Source organism: Pseudophryne corroboree, chromosome 8 (genome assembly GCF_028390025.1).
Source record: "Pseudophryne corroboree isolate aPseCor3 chromosome 8, aPseCor3.hap2, whole genome shotgun sequence".
NCBI classification, from domain to species: Eukaryota; Metazoa; Chordata; class Amphibia; order Anura; family Myobatrachidae; genus Pseudophryne; species Pseudophryne corroboree.
In genome coordinates, this window is record NC_086451.1 from 5,294,277 (window position 1) to 5,315,154 (window position 20,878).

At 55.5% G+C, this 20,878-nt stretch overlaps 1 protein-coding gene across 1 annotated transcript in view; it reads left to right on the plus strand.

Annotated features, from left to right (window-relative positions):
* Positions 1 to 3,025: 3,025 nt before the first annotated feature.
* Positions 3,026 to 20,878, plus strand: part of STKLD1 (serine/threonine kinase like domain containing 1) — a 147,012-nt gene continuing 129,159 nt past the window's right edge. Inside the window, exons 1-2 of the mRNA XM_063935799.1 lie at positions 3,026 to 3,177; positions 9,334 to 9,420. Coding sequence (XP_063791869.1) covers positions 3,163 to 3,177; positions 9,334 to 9,420 — 102 coding nt within the window. The 5' untranslated portion in view covers positions 3,026 to 3,162. The remainder of the gene's footprint in view (positions 3,178 to 9,333; positions 9,421 to 20,878) is intronic.

Below are 20,878 nucleotides of genomic sequence, written 5' to 3' on the forward strand. Positions count from 1 at the left end.
GGTTACTATATAGGGAGCAGCAGGGTAGGTTGCAGCAGGAGTGTTGCTGGGTCACTATATAGGGAGCAGCAGGGTAGGTTACAGCAGGAGTGTCGCTGGGTCACTCTATAGGGAGCAGCAGGGTAGGTTGCAGCAGGAGTGTTGCTGGGTCATTATATAGGGAGCAGCAGGGTAGGTTGCAGCAGGAGTGTCGCTGGGTCACTATAAAGGGAGCAGCAGGGTAGGTTACAGCAGGAGTGTTGCTGGGTCATTATATAGGGAGCAGCGGGGTAGGTTGCAGCAGGAGTGTCGCTGGGTCACTATATAGGGAGTAGCAGGGTAGGTTACAGGAGTGTCGCTGGGTCACTATATAGGGAGCAGCAGGGTAGGTTACAGCAGGAGTGTCGCTGGGTCACTATATAGGGAGCAGCAGGGTAGGTTACAGCAGGAGTGTCGCTGGGTCACTACATAGGGAGCAGCAGGGTAGGTTGCAGCAGGAGTGTCGCTGAGTCACTATATAGGGAGCAGCAAAGTAGGTTGCAGCAGGAGTGTCGCTGGGTCACTATATAGGGAGCAGCAGGGTAGGTTACAGCAGGAGTGTCGCTGGGTCACTATATAGGGAGCAGCAGGGTAGGTTACAGCAGGAGTGTCGCTGGGTCACTATATAGGGAGCAGCAGGGTAGGTTGCAGCAGGAGTGTCGCTGAGTCACTATATAGGGAGCAGCAAAGTAGGTTGCAGCAGGAGTGTCGCTGGGTCACTATATAGGGAGCAGCAGGGTAGGTTGCAGCAGGAGTGTCGCTGGGTCACTATATAGGGAGCAGTAGGGTAGGTTGCAGCAGGAGTGTCGCTGGGTCACTATATAGGGAGCAGCAGGGTAGGTTGCAGGAGGACTGTTGCTGGGTCACTATATAGGGAGCAGCAGGGTAGGTTGCAGCAGGAGTGTCCCTGGGTCACTATATAGGGAGCAGTAGGGTAGGTTGCAGCAGGAGTGTCGCTGGGTCACTATATAGGGAGCAGCAGGGTAGGTTGCAGCAGGAGTGTCGCTGGGTCACTATATAGGGAGCAGCAGGGTAGGTTACAGGAGTGTCGCTGGGTCACTATATAGGGAGCAGCAGGGTAGGTTGCAGCAGGAGTGTCGCTGGGTCACTATATAGGGAGCAGCAGGGTAGGTTACAGGAGTGTTGCTGGGTCACTATATAGGAAGCAGCAGGGTAGGTTGCAGCAGGAGTGTCGCTGGGTCACTATATAGGGAGCAGCAGGGTAGGTTGCAGCAGGAGTGTTGCTGGGTCACTATATAGGGAGCAGCAGGGTAGGTTGCAGCAGGAGTGTCGCTGGGTCACTATATAGGGAGCAGCAGGGTAGGTTGCAGCAGGAGTGTCGCTGTGTCACTATATAGGGAGCAGCAGGGTAGGTTACAGGAGTGTCGCTGGGTCACTATATAGGGAGCAGCAGGGTAGGTTACAGCAGGAGTGTCGCTGGGTCACTATATAGGGAGCAGCAGGGTAGGTTACAGCAGGAGTGTCGCTGGGTCACTATATAGGGAGCAGCAGGGTAGGTTACAGCAGGAGTGTCGCTGGGTCACTCTATAGGGAGCAGCAGGGTAGGTTGCAGCAGGAGTGTCGCTGGGTCACTATATAGGGAGCAGCAGGGTAGGTTACAGCAGGAGTGTCGCTGGGTCACTATATAGGGAGCAGCAGGGTAGGTTACAGCAGGAGTGTCGCTGGGTCACTATATAGGGAGCAGCAGGGTAGGTTGCAGCAGGAGTGTCGCTGGGTCACTATATAGGGAGCAGCAGGGTAGGTTGCAGCAGGACTGTCGCTGGGTCATTATATAGGGAGCAGCGGGGTAGGTTGCAGCAGGAGTGTCGCTGGGTCACTATATAGGGAGCAGCAGGGTAGGTTGCAGGAGGACTGTTGCTGGGTCATTATATAGGGAGCAGCGGGGTAGGTTGCAGCAGGAGTGTCGCTGGGTCACTATATAGGGAGCAGCAGGGTAGGTTGCAGCAGGAGTGTCGCTGTGTCACTATATAGGGAGCAGCAGGGTAGGTTACAGGAGTGTCGCTGGGTCACTATATAGGGAGCAGCAGGGTAGGTTACAGCAGGAGTGTCGCTGGGTCACTATATAGGGAGCAGCAGGGTAGGTTACAGCAGGAGTGTCGCTGGGTCACTATATAGGGAGCAGCAGGGTAGGTTACAGCAGGAGTGTCGCTGGGTCACTCTATAGGGAGCAGCAGGGTAGGTTGCAGCAGGAGTGTCGCTGGGTCACTATATAGGGAGCAGCAGGGTAGGTTACAGCAGGAGTGTCGCTGGGTCACTATATAGGGAGCAGCAGGGTAGGTTACAGCAGGAGTGTCGCTGGGTCACTATATAGGGAGCAGCAGGGTAGGTTACAGCAGGAGTGTCGCTGGGTCACTATATAGGGAGCAGCAGGGTAGGTTGCAGCAGGAGTGTCGCTGGGTCACTATATAGGGAGCAGCAGGGTAGGTTACAGCAGGAGTGTTGCAGGGTCACTATATAGGGAGCAGCAGGGTAGGTTGCAGCAGGAGTGTCGCTGGGTCACTATATAGGGAGCAGCAGGGTAGGTTACAGCAGGAGTGTTGCAGGGTCACTATATAGGGAGCAGCAGGGTAGGTTGCAGCAGGAGTGTCGCTGGGTCACTATATAGGGAGCAGCCGGGTAGGTTGCAGCAGGGGTGTCGCTGGGTCACTATATAGGGAGCAGCAGGGTAGGTTGCAGCAGGGGTGTCGCTGGGTCACTATATAGGGAGCAGCAGGGTAGGTTGCAGCAGGAGTGTCGCTGGGTCATTATATAGGGAGCAGGAGTATACAGATACATATTATATACAGGAATATACCCCCCAAAAGGACCCTCTCCAGCAGGGACACAATGCTTCTGGACTTTCCTCTTGATGTATGACCCCAGGCCCCGCCCACCTGCTGGAAGATTGGCGTCATTACAACCTGGCAACTGCTGTGCTCAACTGCAGAGTCAGTGCGCATGCGCGGCTGCTGCTCAGGCAGACACCCAGGCACGCTCCACCAGCTGATTGGTCAGTCCCGTTTTGTCGTGTCAGCGCGTTATGGGCGTGGTCACTTTATGGTAATCTGATAATTTCTCCATGGTAACACAAGGACGCTGTGCGCGACGGATGCCGGTGCGGGTCACACAGGGGAGCAGCTGGGGATGGACAGATACCAGGTAACTGCTGATCTCAGCCTCATGTCACCGTCCGCAGGGCACCAGCAGGGCAGGTGTTCGTGATAGCCATGCTTCAGCACATGTGTTTTAGTAGCTCAGGTATGTTGATGTAACCACCTGTGCTCATGCATGGATATCACTAACACCTGCACTGATAGTGCCCCACGAGGACTGCTGTAGATATAGTAACTACAAGTCCCAGCATGCCCTGCCAGGTATAGACACAGATGGGAGGCTTCCTCCTAGGGCTAGTCATAGTGTGTACTTGCTGGGAGCTGTAGTTCTCTATCATAGTGGAGGCAGGGTATTGTGGTAGCTGATGTGTGTCAGGGAAAGGAACTCAATGGCCTCCTATAGCGGCAGTATACATTACATGTACCATGGTGATACACATCTAATAATCCCTGCATGTCACACGGAATCCTCCCGCGTCATGTCACACGGAATCCTCCCGCGTCATGTCACACGGAATCCTCCCGCGTCATGTCACACGGAATCCTCCCGCGTCATGTCACACGGAATCCTCCCGCGTCATGTCACACGGAATCCTCCCGCGCCATGTCTCACATGTAATCCCCCTGCGTCATGTCACACGTAATCCCCCTGCGTCATGTCACACGTAATCCCCCTGCGTCATGTCACACGTAATCCTCCCGCATCATGTCGCATGTAATCCTCCTGCGTCATGTCACATGTAATCCCCCTGCATCATGTCTAATGTATACTCCTGCATCATGTCACATATAACCTCCTGCATCATGGCACACGTAATCCTCCTGCGTCAAGTCACACGTAATCCTCCTGCGTCATGTCACATGTAATCCTCTTGCGTCATGTCACATGTAATCCCCCTGCGTCATGTCACATGTAATCCCCCTGCCTCATGTCACATGTAATCCCCCTGCCTCATGTCACATGTAATCCCCCTGCCTCATGTCACATGTAATCCCCCTGCGTCATGTCACATGTAATCCCCCTGCCTCATGTCACATGTAATCCCCCTGCGTCATGTCACATGTAATCCCCCTGTGTCATGTCACATGTAATCCTCCTGCATCATGTCACATGTATACTCCTGCGTCATGTCACATATATCCTCCTGCATCATGTTACAGGTAATCCTCATGCGTCATGTCACACGTAATCCTCCTGCTTCATGTCACACGTAATCCTCCTGCGTCATGTCACATGTAATCCTCCTGCGTCATGTCACATGTAATCCTCCTGCGTCATGTCACATGTAATCCCCCTGCGTCATGTCACATGTAATCCCCCTGCGTCATGTCACATGTAATCCTCCTGCGTCATGTCACATGTAATCCTCCTGCGTCATGTCACATGTAATCCTCCTGCGTCATGTCACATGTAATCCTCCTGCGTCATGTCACATGTAATCCTCCTGCGTCATGTCACATGTAATCCTCCTGCGTCATGTCACATGTAATCCCCCTGCATCATGTCACATGTAATCCTCCTGCATCATGTCACATGTAATCCTCCTGCATCATGTCACATGTAATCCTCCTGCGTCATGTCACATGTAATCCTCCTGCGTCATGTCACATGTAATCCTCCCGCGTCATGTCACGCGTGATCCCTCCACCTTCTCCTGTGTCATGTCACATGTAATCCCCCTGCATCATGTCACATGTAATCCTCCCGTGTCATGTCACATGTAATCCTCCCGTGTCATGTCACATGTAATCCTCCTGCATCATGTCACATGTAATCCTCCTGCATCATGTCACATGTAATCCTCCTGCGTCATGTCACATATATCCTCCTGCATCATGTTACATGTAATCCTCATGCGTCATGTCACACGTAATCCTCCTGCTTCATGTTACACGTAATCCTCCTGCTTCATGTCACACGTAATCCTCCTGCGTCATGTCACATGTAATCCCCCTGCGTCATGTCACATGTAATCCCCCTGTGTCATGTCACATGTAATCCCCCTGCGTCATGTCACATGTAATCCCCCTGCGTCATGTCACATGTAATCCCCCTGCGTCATGTCACATGTAATCCTCCTGCGTCATGTCACATGTAATCCTCCTGCGTCATGTCACATGTAATCCTCCTGCGTCATGTCACATGTAATCCTCCTGCATCATGTCACATGTATACTCTTGCGTCATGTCACATATATCCTCCTGCATCATGTTACATTTAATCCTCATGCGTCATGTCACACGTAATCCTCCTGCTTCATGTCACACGTATACCTCCTGCTTCATGTCACATGTATACTCCTGCGTCATGTCACATGTAATCCTCCTGCGTCATGTCACATGTAATCCTCCTGCGTCATGTCACATGTAATCCTCCTGCGTCATGTCACATGTAATCCTCCTGCTTCATGTCACATGTAATCCCCCTGCGTCATGTCACATGTAATCCCCCTGCGTCATGTCACATGTAATCCCCCTGCGTCATGTCACATGTAATCCTTCTACGTCATGTCACATATCCTACCGCATCATGTCACATATAATCCCCTTGCTTCATGTCACATGTGTCCTCCTGCATCATGTCACATATAATTCTCTTGCGCCATGTCACACGTGATCCCTCCACCTTCTCCTGCGTCATGTCACATGTAATCCTCCTGCGTCATGTCACATGTAATCCTCCTGCGTCATGTCACATGTAATCCTCCTGCATCAGGTCTAATGTATACTCCTGCATCATGTCACATATAACCTCCTGCATCATGGCACATGTAATCCTCATGCGTCATGTCACACGTAATCCTCCTGCGTCAAGTCACATGTAATCCTCCTGCGTCATGTCACATGTAATCCCCCTGTGTCATGTCACATGTAATCCCCCTGCGTCATGTCACATGTAATCCCCCTGCGTCATGTCACGTAATCCCCCTGCGTCATGTCACATGTAATCCTCCTGCGTCATGTCACATGTAATCCTCCTGCGTCATGTCACATGTAATCCTCCTGCTTCATGTCACATGTAATCCTCCTGCATCATGTCACATGTATACTCTTGCGTCATGTCACATATATCCTCCTGCATCATGTTACATTTAATCCTCATGCGTCATGTCACACGTAATCCTCCTGCTTCATGTCACACGTATACCTCCTGCTTCATGTCACATGTATACTCCTGCGTCATGTCACATATATCCTCCTGCGTCATGTCACATGTAATCCTCCTGCGTCATGTCACATGTAATCCTCCTGCGTCATGTCACATGTAATCCTCCTGCGTCATGTCACATGTAATCCTCCTGCTTCATGTCACATGTAATCCCCCTGCGTCATGTCACATGTAATCCCCCTGCGTCATGTCACATGTAATCCTTCTACGTCATGTCACATATCCTACCGCATCATGTCACATATAATCCCCTTGCGTCATGTCACATGTGTCCTCCTGCATCATGTCACATGTAATCCTCTTGCGTCATGTCACACGTAATCCTCCTGCTTCATGTCACACGTAATCCTCCTGCGTCATGTCACATGTAATCCTCCTGCGTCATGTCACATGTAATCCTCCCGCGTCATGTCACGCGTGATCCCTCCACCTTCTCCTGTGTCATGTCACATGTAATCCCCCTGCATCATGTCACATGTAATCCTCCCGTGTCATGTCACATGTAATCCTCCTGCATCATGTCACATGTAATCCTCCTGCATCATGTCACATGTAATCCTCCTGCGTCATGTCACATATATCCTCCTGCATCATGTTACATGTAATCCTCATGCGTCATGTCACACGTAATCCTCCTGCTTCATGTTACACGTAATCCTCCTGCTTCATGTCACACGTAATCCTCCTGCGTCATGTCACATGTAATCCCCCTGCGTCATGTCACATGTAATCCCCCTGCGTCATGTCACATGTAATCCCCCTGCGTCATGTCACATGTAATCCCCCTGCGTCATGTCACATGTAATCCCCCTGCGTCATGTCACATGTAATCCCCCTGCGTCATGTCACATGTAATCCCCCTGCGTCATGTCACATGTAATCCCCCTGCGTCATGTCACATGTAATCCCCCTGCGTCATGTCACATGTAATCCCCCTGCGTCATGTCACATGTAATCCCCCTGCGTCATGTCACATGTACCTGCGTCATGTCACATGTAATCCCCCTGCGTCATGTCACATGTAATCCCCCTGCGTCATGTCACATGTAATCCCCCTGCGTCATGTCACATGTAATCCCCCTGCGTCATGTCACATGTAATCCCCCTGCGTCATGTCACATGTAATCCCCCTGCGTCATGTCACATGTAATCCCCCTGCGTCATGTCACATGTAATCCCCCTGCGTCATGTCACATGTAATCCCCCTGCGTCATGTCACATGTAATCCCCCTGCGTCATGTCACATGTAATCCCCCTGCGTCATGTCACATGTAATCCCCCTGCGTCATGTCACATGTAATCCTCCCGCGTCATGTCACATGTAATCCTCCCGCGTCATGTCACATGTAATCCTCCCGCGTCATGTCACATGTAATCCTCCTGCATCATGTCACATGTATACTCCTGCGTCATGTCACATATATCCTCCTGCATCATGTCACACGTAATCCTCCTGCTTCATGTCACACGTAATCCTCCTGCTTCATGTCACACGTAATCCTCCTGCTTCATGTCACACGTAATCCTCCTGCGTCATGTCGCACGTAATCCCCCTGCGTCATGTCACACGTAATCCTCCTGCGTCATGTCACATGTAATCCCCTGCGTCATGTCACATGTAATCCCCCTGCGTCATGTCACATGTAATCCCCCTGCGTCATGTCACATGTAATCCCCCTGCGTCATGTCACATGTAATCCCCCTGCGTCATGTCACATGTAATCCCCCTGCGTCATGTCACATGTAATCCTCCTGCGTCATGTCACATGTAATCCTCCTGCGTCATGTCACATGTATACTCCTGCGTCATGTCACATATATCCTCCTGCATCATGTTACACGTAATCCTCCTGCGTCATGTCACACGTAATCCTCCTGCGTCATGTCACACGTAATCCTCCTGCTTCATGTCACACGTAATCCCCATACGTCATGTCACATGTAATCCCCCTGCGTCATGTCACATGTAATCCCCCTGCGTCATGTCACATGTAATCCCCCTGCGTCATGTCACATGTAATCCCCCTGCGTCATGTCACATGTAATCCTCCTGCGTCATGTCACATGTAATCCTCCTGCGTCATGTCACATGTAATCCTCCCGCGTCATGTCACATGTAATCCTCCCGCGTCATGTCACATGTACTTCTCCCGCGTCGTGTCACGTGTAATCCTCCTACACAGGGGCGTATGTAGAGAGGCGGAGGCCTATGTGCAGGTTCCATCTGGGTCCTCTGCTCTCTGCCCAGCAGCGCTGTAGCTCTGGGCACTTGGATCCCCATTGGACCCTAGCGCTGTCCCAGAACCTAGAGCGCATGCGCAGATCTCCGTGGAAATGGCACGGCAGCCATTTTTCCGTGCTGGAAACACCAGATGATTTCTGCAGCGCTGCTGCTACGCTGAAGGGCTCTGCAGGGCAAGTATTAAAAAGAAATGGGTGCAGGGTTGCAGTATGGGCCCCCGTGCACCCAGTTTAAATACGCCAGTGCTCCTGCATCGTGTCGCATGTAATCACCACTTGTAAACTGCTGATTTCTTCATAGCTTCCACTACTGCCAAGTTTAACACGAAATTTAATGTTCATTTGTTTCTCTAACGCTTTCTATGACATTGTCGCGACGGCACACAAACACACACACAGACAGTAATAGATGCCACTCAGGAAGACACTGCCGTAGATCAACAACAACTCAGCTGTGAAACACTGATATGCCAACGTCATTAAATCACACTGAGGTTTTCCTGTAGTGCTGCCACGCCAAGCAAACAGTGGCAACTTAATTGTCAGACCTCGTATTGTCCTCAGAAATGGCTGATCCTGATTACCAGGGCAATAAAACATGTGACCCTGTTACTGTATATACATGAGTGTATTTATCCCTATTAGCTGTATTTGCCCCACAGTGTGGTAGAGTCTGAGTGACTGGAAGGATGGCCCAGTGCCATATCTCATACAGTAACCCGGTGTCTTCCCTATATCCTGTGTGTTACACAACCAGGTGCCACATCCCTGTCTGACGCATTCTCCTTGCAGGTGCTGGAAGAGTGGGGTGCTGGAGCCTTTGGGGTGACCTGCCTTGTGGAGGAGATCGGAGGAGGACGGCGATTCGCTGTAAAGAAGGTCAGAGAAGTGGCCGGAACACAACCTCCTATTTATGTGTACTATAAATGGTTGTATCACACCTATGGTGCTGTAATATGGGGACCACCTTCTCTGCAATCATCGTCATAGGGGTATACGTACGGCCATATAGAGGATGCAGGTACAAGACCCTTAATGACCTAAGCCCCCGCCCATCCAGTAGTTGTACGTCTTTTGGCAAGTTGCCATCAGCCCCTTTCTAGGAGGACAGTAAGTGTGGGGTCTTGTAGCATTGGTTGTATCTGTGGACGTGTGTGGGGAGTGGGTGAGTAAGGGTGGGGTGGGGTGTGGGTGAATGAAATCATGGTGGTGAATAATAGGGGCAAGGTTTCGGTGAACGGAGACATGACATTGGTTAATAGGGCTGTGGTGAGGGTGGATAGGGCTGTGGTGTGGATGGATAGGGCTGTGGTGTGTGGGTGGATAGGGCTGTGGTGTGTGGGTGGATAGGGCTGTGGTGAGGGTGGATAGGGCTGTGGTGAGGGTGGATAGGGCTGTGGTGTGTGGGTGGATAGGGCTGTGGTGAGGGTGGATAGGGCTGTGGTGTGGATGGATAGGGCTGTAGTGAGGGTGGATAGGGCTGTAGTGAGGGTGGATAGGGCTGTGGTGTGTGGGTGGATAGGGCTGTGGTGTGTGGGTGGATAGGGCTGTGGTGTGTGGGTGAATGGGGCTGTGGTGTGAGGGTGGATAGGGCTGTGGTGAGGGTGTGTGGGTGAATAGGGCTGTGGTGTGTGGGTGAATGGGGCTGTGGTGTGAGGGTGGATAGGGCTGTGGTGAGGGTGTGTGGGTGAATAGGGCTGTGGTGTGTGGGTGGATAGGGCTGTGGTGTGAGGGTGGATAGGGCTGTGGTGTGGGTGAATAGGGCTGTGGTGTGTGGGTGGATAGGGCTGTGGTGTGTGGGTGGATAGGGCTGTGGTGAGGGTGGATAGGGCTGTGGTGTGGGTGGATAGGGTTGTGGTGAGGGTGGATAGGGCTGTGGTGTGTGGGTGGATAGGGCTGTGGTGTGTGGGTGGATAGGGCTGTGGTGTGTGGGTGGATAGGGCTGTGGTGTGTGGGTGGATAGTGCTGTGGTGTGTGGGTGAATGGGGCTGTGGTGTGAGGGTGGATAGGGCTGTGGTGTGTGGGTGAATGGGGCTGTGGTGTGAGGGTGGATAGGGCTGTGGTGTGTGGGTGGATAGGGCTGTGGTGTGTGGGTGAATGGGGCTGTGGTGTGAGGGTGGATAGGGCTGTGGTGAGGGTGTGTGGGTGAATAGGGCTGTGGTGTGTGGGTGAATGGGGCTGTGGTGTGTGGGTGAATAGGGCTGTGGTGTGTGGGTGGATAGTGCTGTGGTGTGTGGGTGAATGGGGCTGTGGTGTGAGGGTGGATAGGGCTGTGGTGTGTGGGTGGATAGGGCTGTGGTGTGTGGGTGAATGGGGCTGTGGTGTGAGGGTGGATAGGGCTGTGGTGAGGGTGTGTGGGTGAATAGGGCTGTGGTGTGTGGGTGAATGGGGCTGTGGTGTGAGGGTGGATAGGGCTGTGGTGAGGGTGTGTGGGTGAATAGGGCTGTGGTGTGTGGGTGAATAGGGCTGTGGTGTGTGAGTGGATAGGGCTGTGGTGTGTGGGTGAATAGGGCTGTGGTGTGTAGTTGGATAGGGCTGTGGTGTGTGGGTGGATAGGGCTGTGGTGTGTGGGTGGATAGGGCTGTGGTGAGGGTGGATAGGGCTGTGGTGTGGGTGGATAGGGCTGTGGTGAGGGTGGATAGGGCTGTGGTGAGGGTGGATAGGGCTGTGGTGTGTGGGTGGATAGGGCTGTGGTGTGTGGGTGGATAGGGCTGTGGTGTGTGGGTGGATAGGGCTGTGGTGTGGGTGGATAGGGCTGTGGTGTGGGTGGATAGGGCTGTGGTGTGGGTGGATAGGGCTGTAGTGAGGGTGACTGGGGCTGTGGTGTGGGTGAATAGGGCTGTGGTGAGGGTGGATAGGGCTGTGGTGTGTAGTTGGATAGGGCTGTGGTGTGTGGGTGGATGGGGATGAGGTGTGTAGTTGGATAGGGCTGTGGTGTGGGTGGATAGGGCTGTGGTGAGGGTGGATGGGGCTGTGGTGAGGGTGGATGGGGCTGTGGTGAGGGTGGATGGGGCTGTGGTGTGGGTGAATAGGGCTGTGGTGTGGGTGGATAGGGCTGTGGTGTGTGGGTGGATAGGGCTGTGGTGTGTGGGTGGATAGGGCTGTGGTGTGTTGGTGGATAGGGCTGTGGTGTGGGTGGATAGGGCTGTGGTGTGGGTGGATAGGGCTGTGGTGAGGGTGATTGGGGCTGTGGTGTGGGTGGATAGGGCTGTGGTGTGGGTGGATAGGGCTGTGGTGTGGGTGGATGGGGCTGTGGTGTGGGTGGATAGGGCTGTGGTGTGGGTGGATAGGGCTGTGGTGAGGGTGACTGGGGCTGTGGTGTGGGTGAATAGGGCTGTGGTGTGTGGGCGGATAGGGCTGTGGTGTGGGTGGATAGGGCTGTGGTGTGTAGTTGGATAGGGCTGTGGTGTGTAGTTGGATAGGGCTGTGGTGTGTGGGTGGATGGGGCTGAGGTGTGGGTGGATAGGGCTGTGGTGAGGGGGGATAGGGCTGTGGTGAGGGTGGATAGGGCTGTAGTGTGTGGGTGGATAGGGCTGTGGTTTGTGGGTGGATAGGGCTGTGGTGTGGGTGGATAGGGCTGTGGTGAGGGTGGATAGGGCTGTGGTGAGGGTGGATAGGGCTGTGGTTTGTGGGTGGATAGGGCTGTGGTTTGTGGGTGGATAGGGCTGTGGTGTGTGGGTGGATAGGGCTGTGGTGAGGGGGGATAGGGCTGTGGTGAGGGTGGATAGGGCTGTGATGTGGATGGATAGAGCTGTGGTGTGTGGTTGGATAGGGCTGTGGTGAGGGTGGATAGGGCTGTGGTGAGGGTGGATAGGGCTGTGGTGTGGGTGGATAGTGCTGTGGTGAGGGTGGATAGGGCTGTGGTGTGTAGTTGGATAGGGCTGTGGTGTGTAGTTGGATAGGGCTGTGGTGTGGGTGTATAGGGCTGTGGTGAGGGTGGATGGGGCTGTGGTGAGGGTGGATGGGGCTGTGGTGAGGGTGGATGGGGCTGTGGTGTGGGTGAATAGGGCTGTGGTGTGGGTGGATAGGGCTGTGGTGTGTTGTGGGTGGATAGGGCTGTGGTGTGTTGGTGAATGGGGCTGTGGTGTGTGGGTGGATAGGGCTGTGGTGTGGGTGGATAGGGCTGTGGTGTGGGTGGATAGGGCTGTGGTGAGGGTGACTGGGGCTGTGGTGTGGGTGGATAGGGCTGTGGTGTGGGTGGATGGGGCTGTGGTGTGGGTGGATAGGGCTGTGGTTTGTGGGTGGATAGGGCTGTGGTTTGTGGGTGGATAGGGCTGTGGTGTGTGGGTGGATAGGGCTGTGGTGAGGGGGGATAGGGCTGTGGTGAGGGTGGATAGGGCTGTGATGTGGATGGATAGAGCTGTGGTGTGTGGTTGGATAGGGCTGTGGTGAGGGTGGATAGGGCTGTGGTGAGGGTGGATAGGGCTGTGGTGTGGGTGGATAGTGCTGTGGTGAGGGTGGATAGGGCTGTGGTGTGTAGTTGGATAGGGCTGTGGTGTGTAGTTGGATAGGGCTGTGGTGTGGGTGGATAGGGATGTGGTGTGGGTGGATAGGGATGTGGTGTGGGTGAATAGGGCTGTGGTGAGGGTGGATAGGGCTGTGGTGTGTAGTTGGATAGGGCTGTGGTGTGTAGTTGGATAGTGCTGTAGTGAGGGTGGATGGGGCTGTGGTGTGTGGGTGGATGGGGCTGTGGTGTGTGGGTGGATAGGGCTGTGGTGTGTGGGTGGATAGGGCTGTGGTTTGTGGGTGGATAGGGCTGTGGTGAGGGTGGATAGGGCTGTGGTGAGGGTGGATAGGGCTGTGGTGAGGGTGGATAGGGCTGTGGTGAGGGTGGATAGGACTGAGGTGAGGGTGGATAGGGCTGTGGTGTGGGTGAATAGGGCTGTGGTGTGGGTGAATAGGGCTGTAGTGTGTGGGTGGATAGGGCTGTGGTTTGTGGGTGGATAGGGCTGTGGTTTGTGGGTGGATAGGGCTGTGGTGTGTGGGTGGATAGGGGTGTGGTAAGGGGGGATACTGGCTGTGGTGTGTGGGTGGATAGGGCTGTGGTGTGTGGGTGGATAGGGGTGTGGTGAGGGTGGATAGGGCTGTGGTGTGGGTGGATAGGGCTGTGGTGTGTGGTTGGATAGGGCTGTGGTTTGTCGGTGGATAGGGCTGTGGTGTGTGGGTGGATAGGGGTGTGGTGAGGGTGGATAGGGCTGTGATGTAGATGGATAGAGCTGTGGTGTGTAGTTGGATAGGGCTGTGGTGTGGGTGGATAGGGCTGTGGTGTGGGTGGATAGTGCTGTGGTGAGGGTGGATGGGGCTGTGGTGCGTGGGTGGATAGGGCTGTGGTGCGTGGGTGGATAGGGCTGTGGTGTGTGGGTGGATGGGGCTGTGGTGAGGGTGGATATGGCTGTGGTGTGTGGGTGGATAGGGGTGTGGTGAGGGGGGATAGGGGTGTGGTGTGGGTGAATAGGGCTGTGGTGTGTGGGTGAATAGGGCTGTAGTGTGTGGGTGGATAGGGCTGTGGTGTATGGGTGGATAGGGCTGTGGTTTGTGGGTGGATAGGGCTGTGGTGTGTGGGTGGATAGGGCTGTGGTGTGTGGGTGGATAGGGCTGTGGTTTGTGGGTGGATAGGGCTGTGGTTTGTGGGTGGATAGGGCTGTGGTGTGTGGGTGGATAGGGGTGTGGTAAGGGGGGATACTGGCTGTGATGTGGATGGATAGGGCTGTGGTGTGTAGTTGGATCGGGTGGTGGTGAGGGTGGATGGGGCTCTGGTGTGTGGGTGGATAGGGCTGTGGTGTGTGGTTGCATGGGGCTGTGGTGAGGGTGGACGGGGCTGTGGTGAGGGTGGACGGGGCTGTGGTGAGGGTGGACGGGGCTGTGGTGAGGGTGGATAGGGCTGTGGTGTGGGTGGATACGGCTGTGGTGTGGGTGGATAGGGCTGTGGTGAGGGTGGATAGGGCTGTGGTGAGGGTGGATAGAGCTGTGGTGTGGGTGAATATGGCTGTGGTGTGGGTGGGTAGGGCTGTGGTGTGTGGGTAAATAGGGCTGTAGTGAGAGTGGATAGGGCTGTGGTGAGGGTGGATAGGGCTTTGGTGTGTGGGTTGATAGGGCTGTAGTGAGGGTGGATAGGGCTGTGGTGTGGGTGGATAGGGCTGTGGTGTGTGGGTGAATGGGGCTGTGGTGTGGGTGAATGGGGCTGTGGTGTGTGGGTGGATAGGGCTGTGGTGAGGGTGAATAGGGCTGAGGTGAGGGTGGATAGGGCTGTGGTGTGTGGTTGGATAGGGTGGTGGTGAGGGTGGATGGGGCTTTGGTGTGTGGTTGGATGGGGCTGTGGTGTGGGTGGATAGTGCTGTGGTGAGGGTGGATGGGGCTGTGGTGTGTGGGTGGATAGGGCTGTGGTGAGGGTGGATAGGGCTGTGGTGAGGGTGGATAGGGCTGTGGTGAGGGTGGATAGGGCTGTGGTGAGGGTGGATAGGGCTGTGGTGTGTGGTTGGATAGGGTGGTGGTGAGGGTGGATGGGGCTCTGGTGTGTGGGTGGATAGGGCTGTGGTATGTGGTTGGATGGGGCTGTGGTGAGGGTGTACGGGGCTGTGGTGAGGGTGGATAGGGCTGTGGTGAGGGTGGATGGGGCTGTGGTGTGTGGGTGGATGGGGCTGTGGTGAGGGTGGATGGGGCTGTGGTGTGTGGGTGGATGGGGCTGTGGTGAGGGTGGATGGGGCTGTGGTGTGTGGGTGGATGGGGCTGGGGTGAGGGTGGATTGTGGTGTGGGTGGATAGTGCTGTGGTGAGGGTGGATGGGGCTCTGGTGTGTGGGTGGATGGGGCTGTGGTGAGGGTGGATGGGGCTGTGGTGTGTGGGTGGATAGGGGTGTGGTGTGGGTGAATAGGGCTGTAGTGTGGGTGGATAGGGCTGTGGTGTGTGGGTGGATAGGGCTGTGGTGTGTGGGTGGATAGGGCTGTGGTGTGTGGGTGGATAGGGCTGTGGTGTGTGGGTGGATAGGGCTGTGGTGTGTGGGTGGATATGGCTGTGGTGTGTGGGTGGATAGGGGTGTGGTGAGGGTGGATAGGGCTGTGATGTGGATGGATAGAGCTGTGGTGTGTAGTTGGATAGGGCTGTGGTGTGGGTGGATAGGGCTGTGGTGAGGGTGGATAGGGCTGTGGTGTGTGGGTGGATAGGGCTGTGGTGTGTGGTTGGATAGGGTGGTGGTGAGGGTGGATGGGGCTCTGGTGTGTGGGTGGATAGGGCTGTGGTGAGGGTGGATAGGGCTGTGGTGTGGGTGGATAGGGCTGTGGTGTGGGTGGTTAGGGCTGTGGTGTGGGTGGATAGGGCTGTGGTGTGGGTGGATAGGGCTGTGGTGAGGGTGGATAGAGCTGTGGTGTGGGTGAATATGGCTGTGGTGTGGGTGGGTAGGGCTGTGGTGTGTGGGTAAATAGGGCTGTAGTGAGAGTGGATAGGGCTGTGGTGAGGGTGGATAGGGCTTTGGTGTGTGGGTTGATAGGGCTGTAGTGAGGGTGGATAGGGCTGTGGTGTGGGTGGATAGGGCTGTGGTGTGTGGGTGAATGGGGCTGTGGTGTGGGTGAATGGGGCTGTGGTGTGTGGGTGGATAGGGCTGTGGTGAGGGTGAATAGGGCTGAGGTGAGGGTGGATAGGGCTGTGGTGTGTGGTTGGATAGGGTGGTGGTGAGGGTGGATGGGGCTTTGGTGTGTGGTTGGATGGGGCTGTGGTGTGGGTGGATAGTGCTGTGGTGAGGGTGGATGGGGCTGTGGTGTGTGGGTGGATAGGGCTGTGGTGAGGGTGGATAGGGCTGTGGTGAGGGTGGATAGGGCTGTGGTGAGGGTGGATAGGGCTGTGGTGAGGGTGGATAGGGCTGTGGTGTGTGGTTGGATAGGGTGGTGGTGAGGGTGGATGGGGCTCTGGTGTGTGGGTGGATAGGGCTGTGGTATGTGGTTGGATGGGGCTGTGGTGAGGGTGTACGGGGCTGTGGTGAGGGTGGATAGGGCTGTGGTGAGGGTGGATGGGGCTGTGGTGTGTGGGTGGATGGGGCTGTGGTGAGGGTGGATGGGGCTGTGGTGTGTGGGTGGATGGGGCTGGGGTGAGGGTGGATTGTGGTGTGGGTGGATAGTGCTGTGGTGAGGGTGGATGGGGCTCTGGTGTGTGGGTGGATGGGGCTGTGGTGAGGGTGGATGGGGCTGTGGTGTGTGGGTGGATAGGGGTGTGGTGTGGGTGAATAGGGCTGTAGTGTGGGTGGATAGGGCTGTGGTGTGTGGGTGGATAGGGCTGTGGTGTGTGGGTGGATAGGGCTGTGGTGTGTGGGTGGATAGGGCTGTGGTGTGTGGGTGGATAGGGCTGTGGTGTGTGGGTGGATATGGCTGTGGTGTGTGGGTGGATAGGGGTGTGGTGAGGGGGGATAGGGCTGTGGTGAGGGTGGATAGGGCTGTGATGTGGATGGATAGAGCTGTGGTGTGTAGTTGGATAGGGCTGTGGTGTGGGTGGATAGGGCTGTGGTGAGGGTGGATAGGGCTGTGGTGTGTGGGTGGATAGGGCTGTGGTGTGTGGTTGGATAGGGTGGTGGTGAGGGTGGATGGGGCTCTGGTGTGTGGGTGGATAGGGCTGTGGTGAGGGTGGATAGGGCTGTGGTGTGGGTGGATAGGGCTGTGGTGTGGGTGGTTAGGGCTGTGGTGTGGGTGGATAGGGCTGTGGTGTGGGTGGATAGGGCTGTGGTGTGGTTGGATAGGGCTGTGGTGTGGTTGGATAGGGCTTTGGTGAAGGTGGATAGGGCTGTGGTGTGGTTGGATAGGGCTTTGGTGAAGGTGGATAGGGCTGTGGTGAGGGTGGATGGGGCTTTGGTGTGTGGGTGGATAGGGCTGTGGTGAGGGTGGACGGGGCTGTGGTGAGGGTGGACGGGGCTGTGTTGAGGGTGGACGGGGCTGTGTTGAGGGTGGACGGGGCTGTGTTGAGGGTGGACGGGGCTGTGTTGAGGGTGGACGGGGCTGTGTTGAGGGTGAACGGGGCTGTGTTGAGGGTGAACGGGGCTGTGTTGAGGGTGAACAGGGCTGTGTTGAGGGTGGACAGGGCTGTGTTGAGGGTGGATAGGGCTGTGGTGTGTGGGTGGACAGGGCTGTGTTGAGGGTGGATAGGGCTGTGGTGTGTGGGTGGACAGGGCTGTGTTTAGGGTGAACAGGGCTGTGTTGAGGGTGGATAGGGCTGTGTTGAGGGTGGATAGGGCTGTGGTGTGTGGGTGGATAGGGCTTTGGTGTGGCTGGATAGGGCTGTGGTGAGGGTGGATAGGGCTGTGGTGAGGGTGGATAGGGCTGTGGTGTGGCTAAATAGGGCTGTAGTGAGGGTGGAAAGGGCTGTGGTGAGGGTGGATAGGGCTGTGGTGAGGGTGGATAGAGCTGTGGTGTGGGTGAATATGGCTGTGGTGTGGGTGGGTAGGGCTGTGGTGTGTGGGTAAATAGGGCTGTAGTGAGGGTGGATAGGGCTGTGGTGAGGGTGGATAGGGCTTTGGTGTGTGGGTTGATAGGGCTGTAGTGAGGGTGGATAGGGCTGTGGTGTGTGGGTGAATAGGGCTGTGGTGTGTGGGTGAATGGGGCTGTGGTGTGGGTGAATGGGGCTGTGGTGTGTGGGTGGATAGGGCTGTGGTGAGGGTGGATAGGGCTGTGGTGTGGGTGGATAGGGCTGTGGTGTGTGGGTGGATAGGGCTGTGGTGAGGGTGGATAGGGCTGTGGTGAGGGTGGATGGGACTGTGGTGTGGGTGGATGGGGCTGTGGTGAGGGTGGGGTGAGGGTGGATCGGGCTGTGGTGAGGGTGGATCGGGCTGTGGTGTGGGTGGATAGGGCTGCGGCGTGTGGGTGGATAGGGCTGCGGCGTGTGGGTGGATAGGGCTGTGGTGTGTGGGTGAATGGGGCTGTGGTGAGGGTGGATAGGGCTGTGGTGAGGGTGGATGGGACTGTGGTGTGGGTGGATGGGGCTGTGGTGAGGGTGGGGTGAGGGTGGATCGGGCTGTGGTGAGGGTGGATCGGGCTGTGGTGTGGGTGGATAGGGCTGCGGCGTGTGGGTGGATAGGGCTGCGGCGTGTGGGTGGAGAGGGCTGTGGTGTGTGGGTGGATAGGGCTGTGGTGAGGGTGGATAGGGCTGTGGTGTGGGTGGATAGGGCTGTGGTGTGTGGGTGGATAGGGCTGTGGTGAGGGTGGATAGGGCTGTGGTGAGGGTGGATGGGACTGTGGTGTGGGTGGATGGGGCTGTGGTGAGGGTGGGGTGAGGGTGGATCGGGCTGTGGTGAGGGTGGATCGGGCTGTGGTGTGGGTGGATAGGGCTGCGGCGTGTGGGTGGATAGGGCTGCGGCGTGTGGGTGGAGAGGGCTGTGGTGTGTGGGTGGATAGGGCTGTGGTGAGGGTGGATAGGGCTGTGGTGTGGGTGGATAGGGCTGTGGTGTGTGGGTGGATAGGGCTGTGGTGAGGGTGGATAGGGCTGTGGTGAGGGTGGATGGGACTGTGGTGTGGGTGGATGGGGCTGTGGTGAGGGTGGGGTGAGGGTGGATCGGGCTGTGGTGAGGGTGGATCGGGCTGTGGTGTGGGTGGATAGGGCTGCGGCGTGTGGGTGGATAGGGCTGCGGCGTGTGGGTGGATAGGGCTGTGGTGTGGGTGGATAGGGGGGTGGTGTGGGTGAATAGGGCTGTGGTGTGTGGGTGAATAGGGCTGTGGTGTGTGGGTGAATAGGGCTGTGGTGTGTGGGTGGATAGGGCTGTGGTGAGGGTGGATAGGGCTGTGGTGAGGGTGGATAGGGCTGTGGTGTGGATGGATAGGACTGTGGTGTGTGGGTGAATAGGGCTGTGGTGAGGGTGGATAGGGCTGTGGTGTGGGTAAATAGGGCTGTAGTGAGGGTGGATAGGGCTGTGGTGAGGGTGGATAGGGCTGTGGTGAGGGTGGATAGGGCTGTGGTGTGGGTAAATAGGGCTGTAGTGAGGGTGGATAGGGCTGTGGTGAGGGTGGATAGGGCCAGAGCCGGCCCTAGCCAATTTGATGCCCTAGGCAAAATTTTGTCTGGTGCCCCCTAGCTCCGCCGCTAGTTCTGCATCTGTACCTGCAACGCTCAGGTAGTGGGGCCCACCGGGGGGTTACCCTGTGGGCCAGTTCAACTCTACACAATGCCACACAGTAATGACCATAATACATATAATTCCACACAGTAAAGGAACCTTACACATATGCCCCACATTAGTAATACCCATAATACACATAATGCCACACAGTAATGCACCTTACACATATGCCCCACATTAGTAATGCCCATAATACACATATACTGCCACATATACTGCCACACTTGCTGGTTATACAAAAAGATCAGTATCAAACATGTAGAAACTGTCCATTCTCTTCACTATTCAGTGTGTTTGCTGGTGTCTGTTACTCCCGTTAACTGCATGCACTTTACTTTATACTGTGGGAGCTAAATGCTCTGCCCTCCAGTCTGATGTGTCCAAAAGTCACGCTGCACTGATGTTTCATATAGAAATAGCACAACGCAACTTACTGACCACGTTACAGTGCTAGATGGCAGGGGAATTTTACGGTATGGACTGACTAGGAAATAAAGTGTGGGGAGAACACTGCCCATGTTATGTCCCTGCAGACACCTGGGGTTTGCACAGGGATAAGGGACACACACAGGATGGCAGGGCCCCCCTCCCCCATGTGCACAAGCAGTATAGGTGATGTCAGGTTTCTGTGAAGCAGTCCTCCAAAATACACATTTGTTATCATAAGAAGCCATCCAGTAATAACCTTATATAGTCAGTAAAAATGTCACAGGTCCAGGAATTGCATTTACTGGGCTTCTGCTGTCTGTCTGAGGTCTCACAAATCAGGGGCATTCAAGCATGTCAGAGGAAGTTTAAGGCACAGTGTGCATTTTTTTTGACAAATGTAAACAGCAGTGTATACAAGTACTGATTGAATACATTTGGAAAGTAACAGTTAGTTTGCGGACTGTCCCTCTCAGCATGAGATGCTGCAGGGACATGCTTGGATGCCCCTAGACATGCTTGAATGCCCTAGGCAAATGCCTAGCCTGCCTATAGCTAAGGCCGGCTCTGGATAGGGCTGTGGTGAGGGTGGATAGGGCTGTGGTGTGTGGGTGGATAGGGCTGTGGTGAAGGTGAATAGGGCTGTGGTGTGGGTGAATGGGGCTGTGGTGTGTGGGTGAATGGGGCTGTGGTGTGGGTGAATGGGGCTGTGGTGTGTTGGTGAATGGGGCTGTGGTGTGTGGGTGGATGGGGCTGTGGTGTTTGGGTGGATAGGGCTGTGGTGTGGGTGGATAGGGCTGTGGTGTGGGTGGATAGGGCTGTGGTG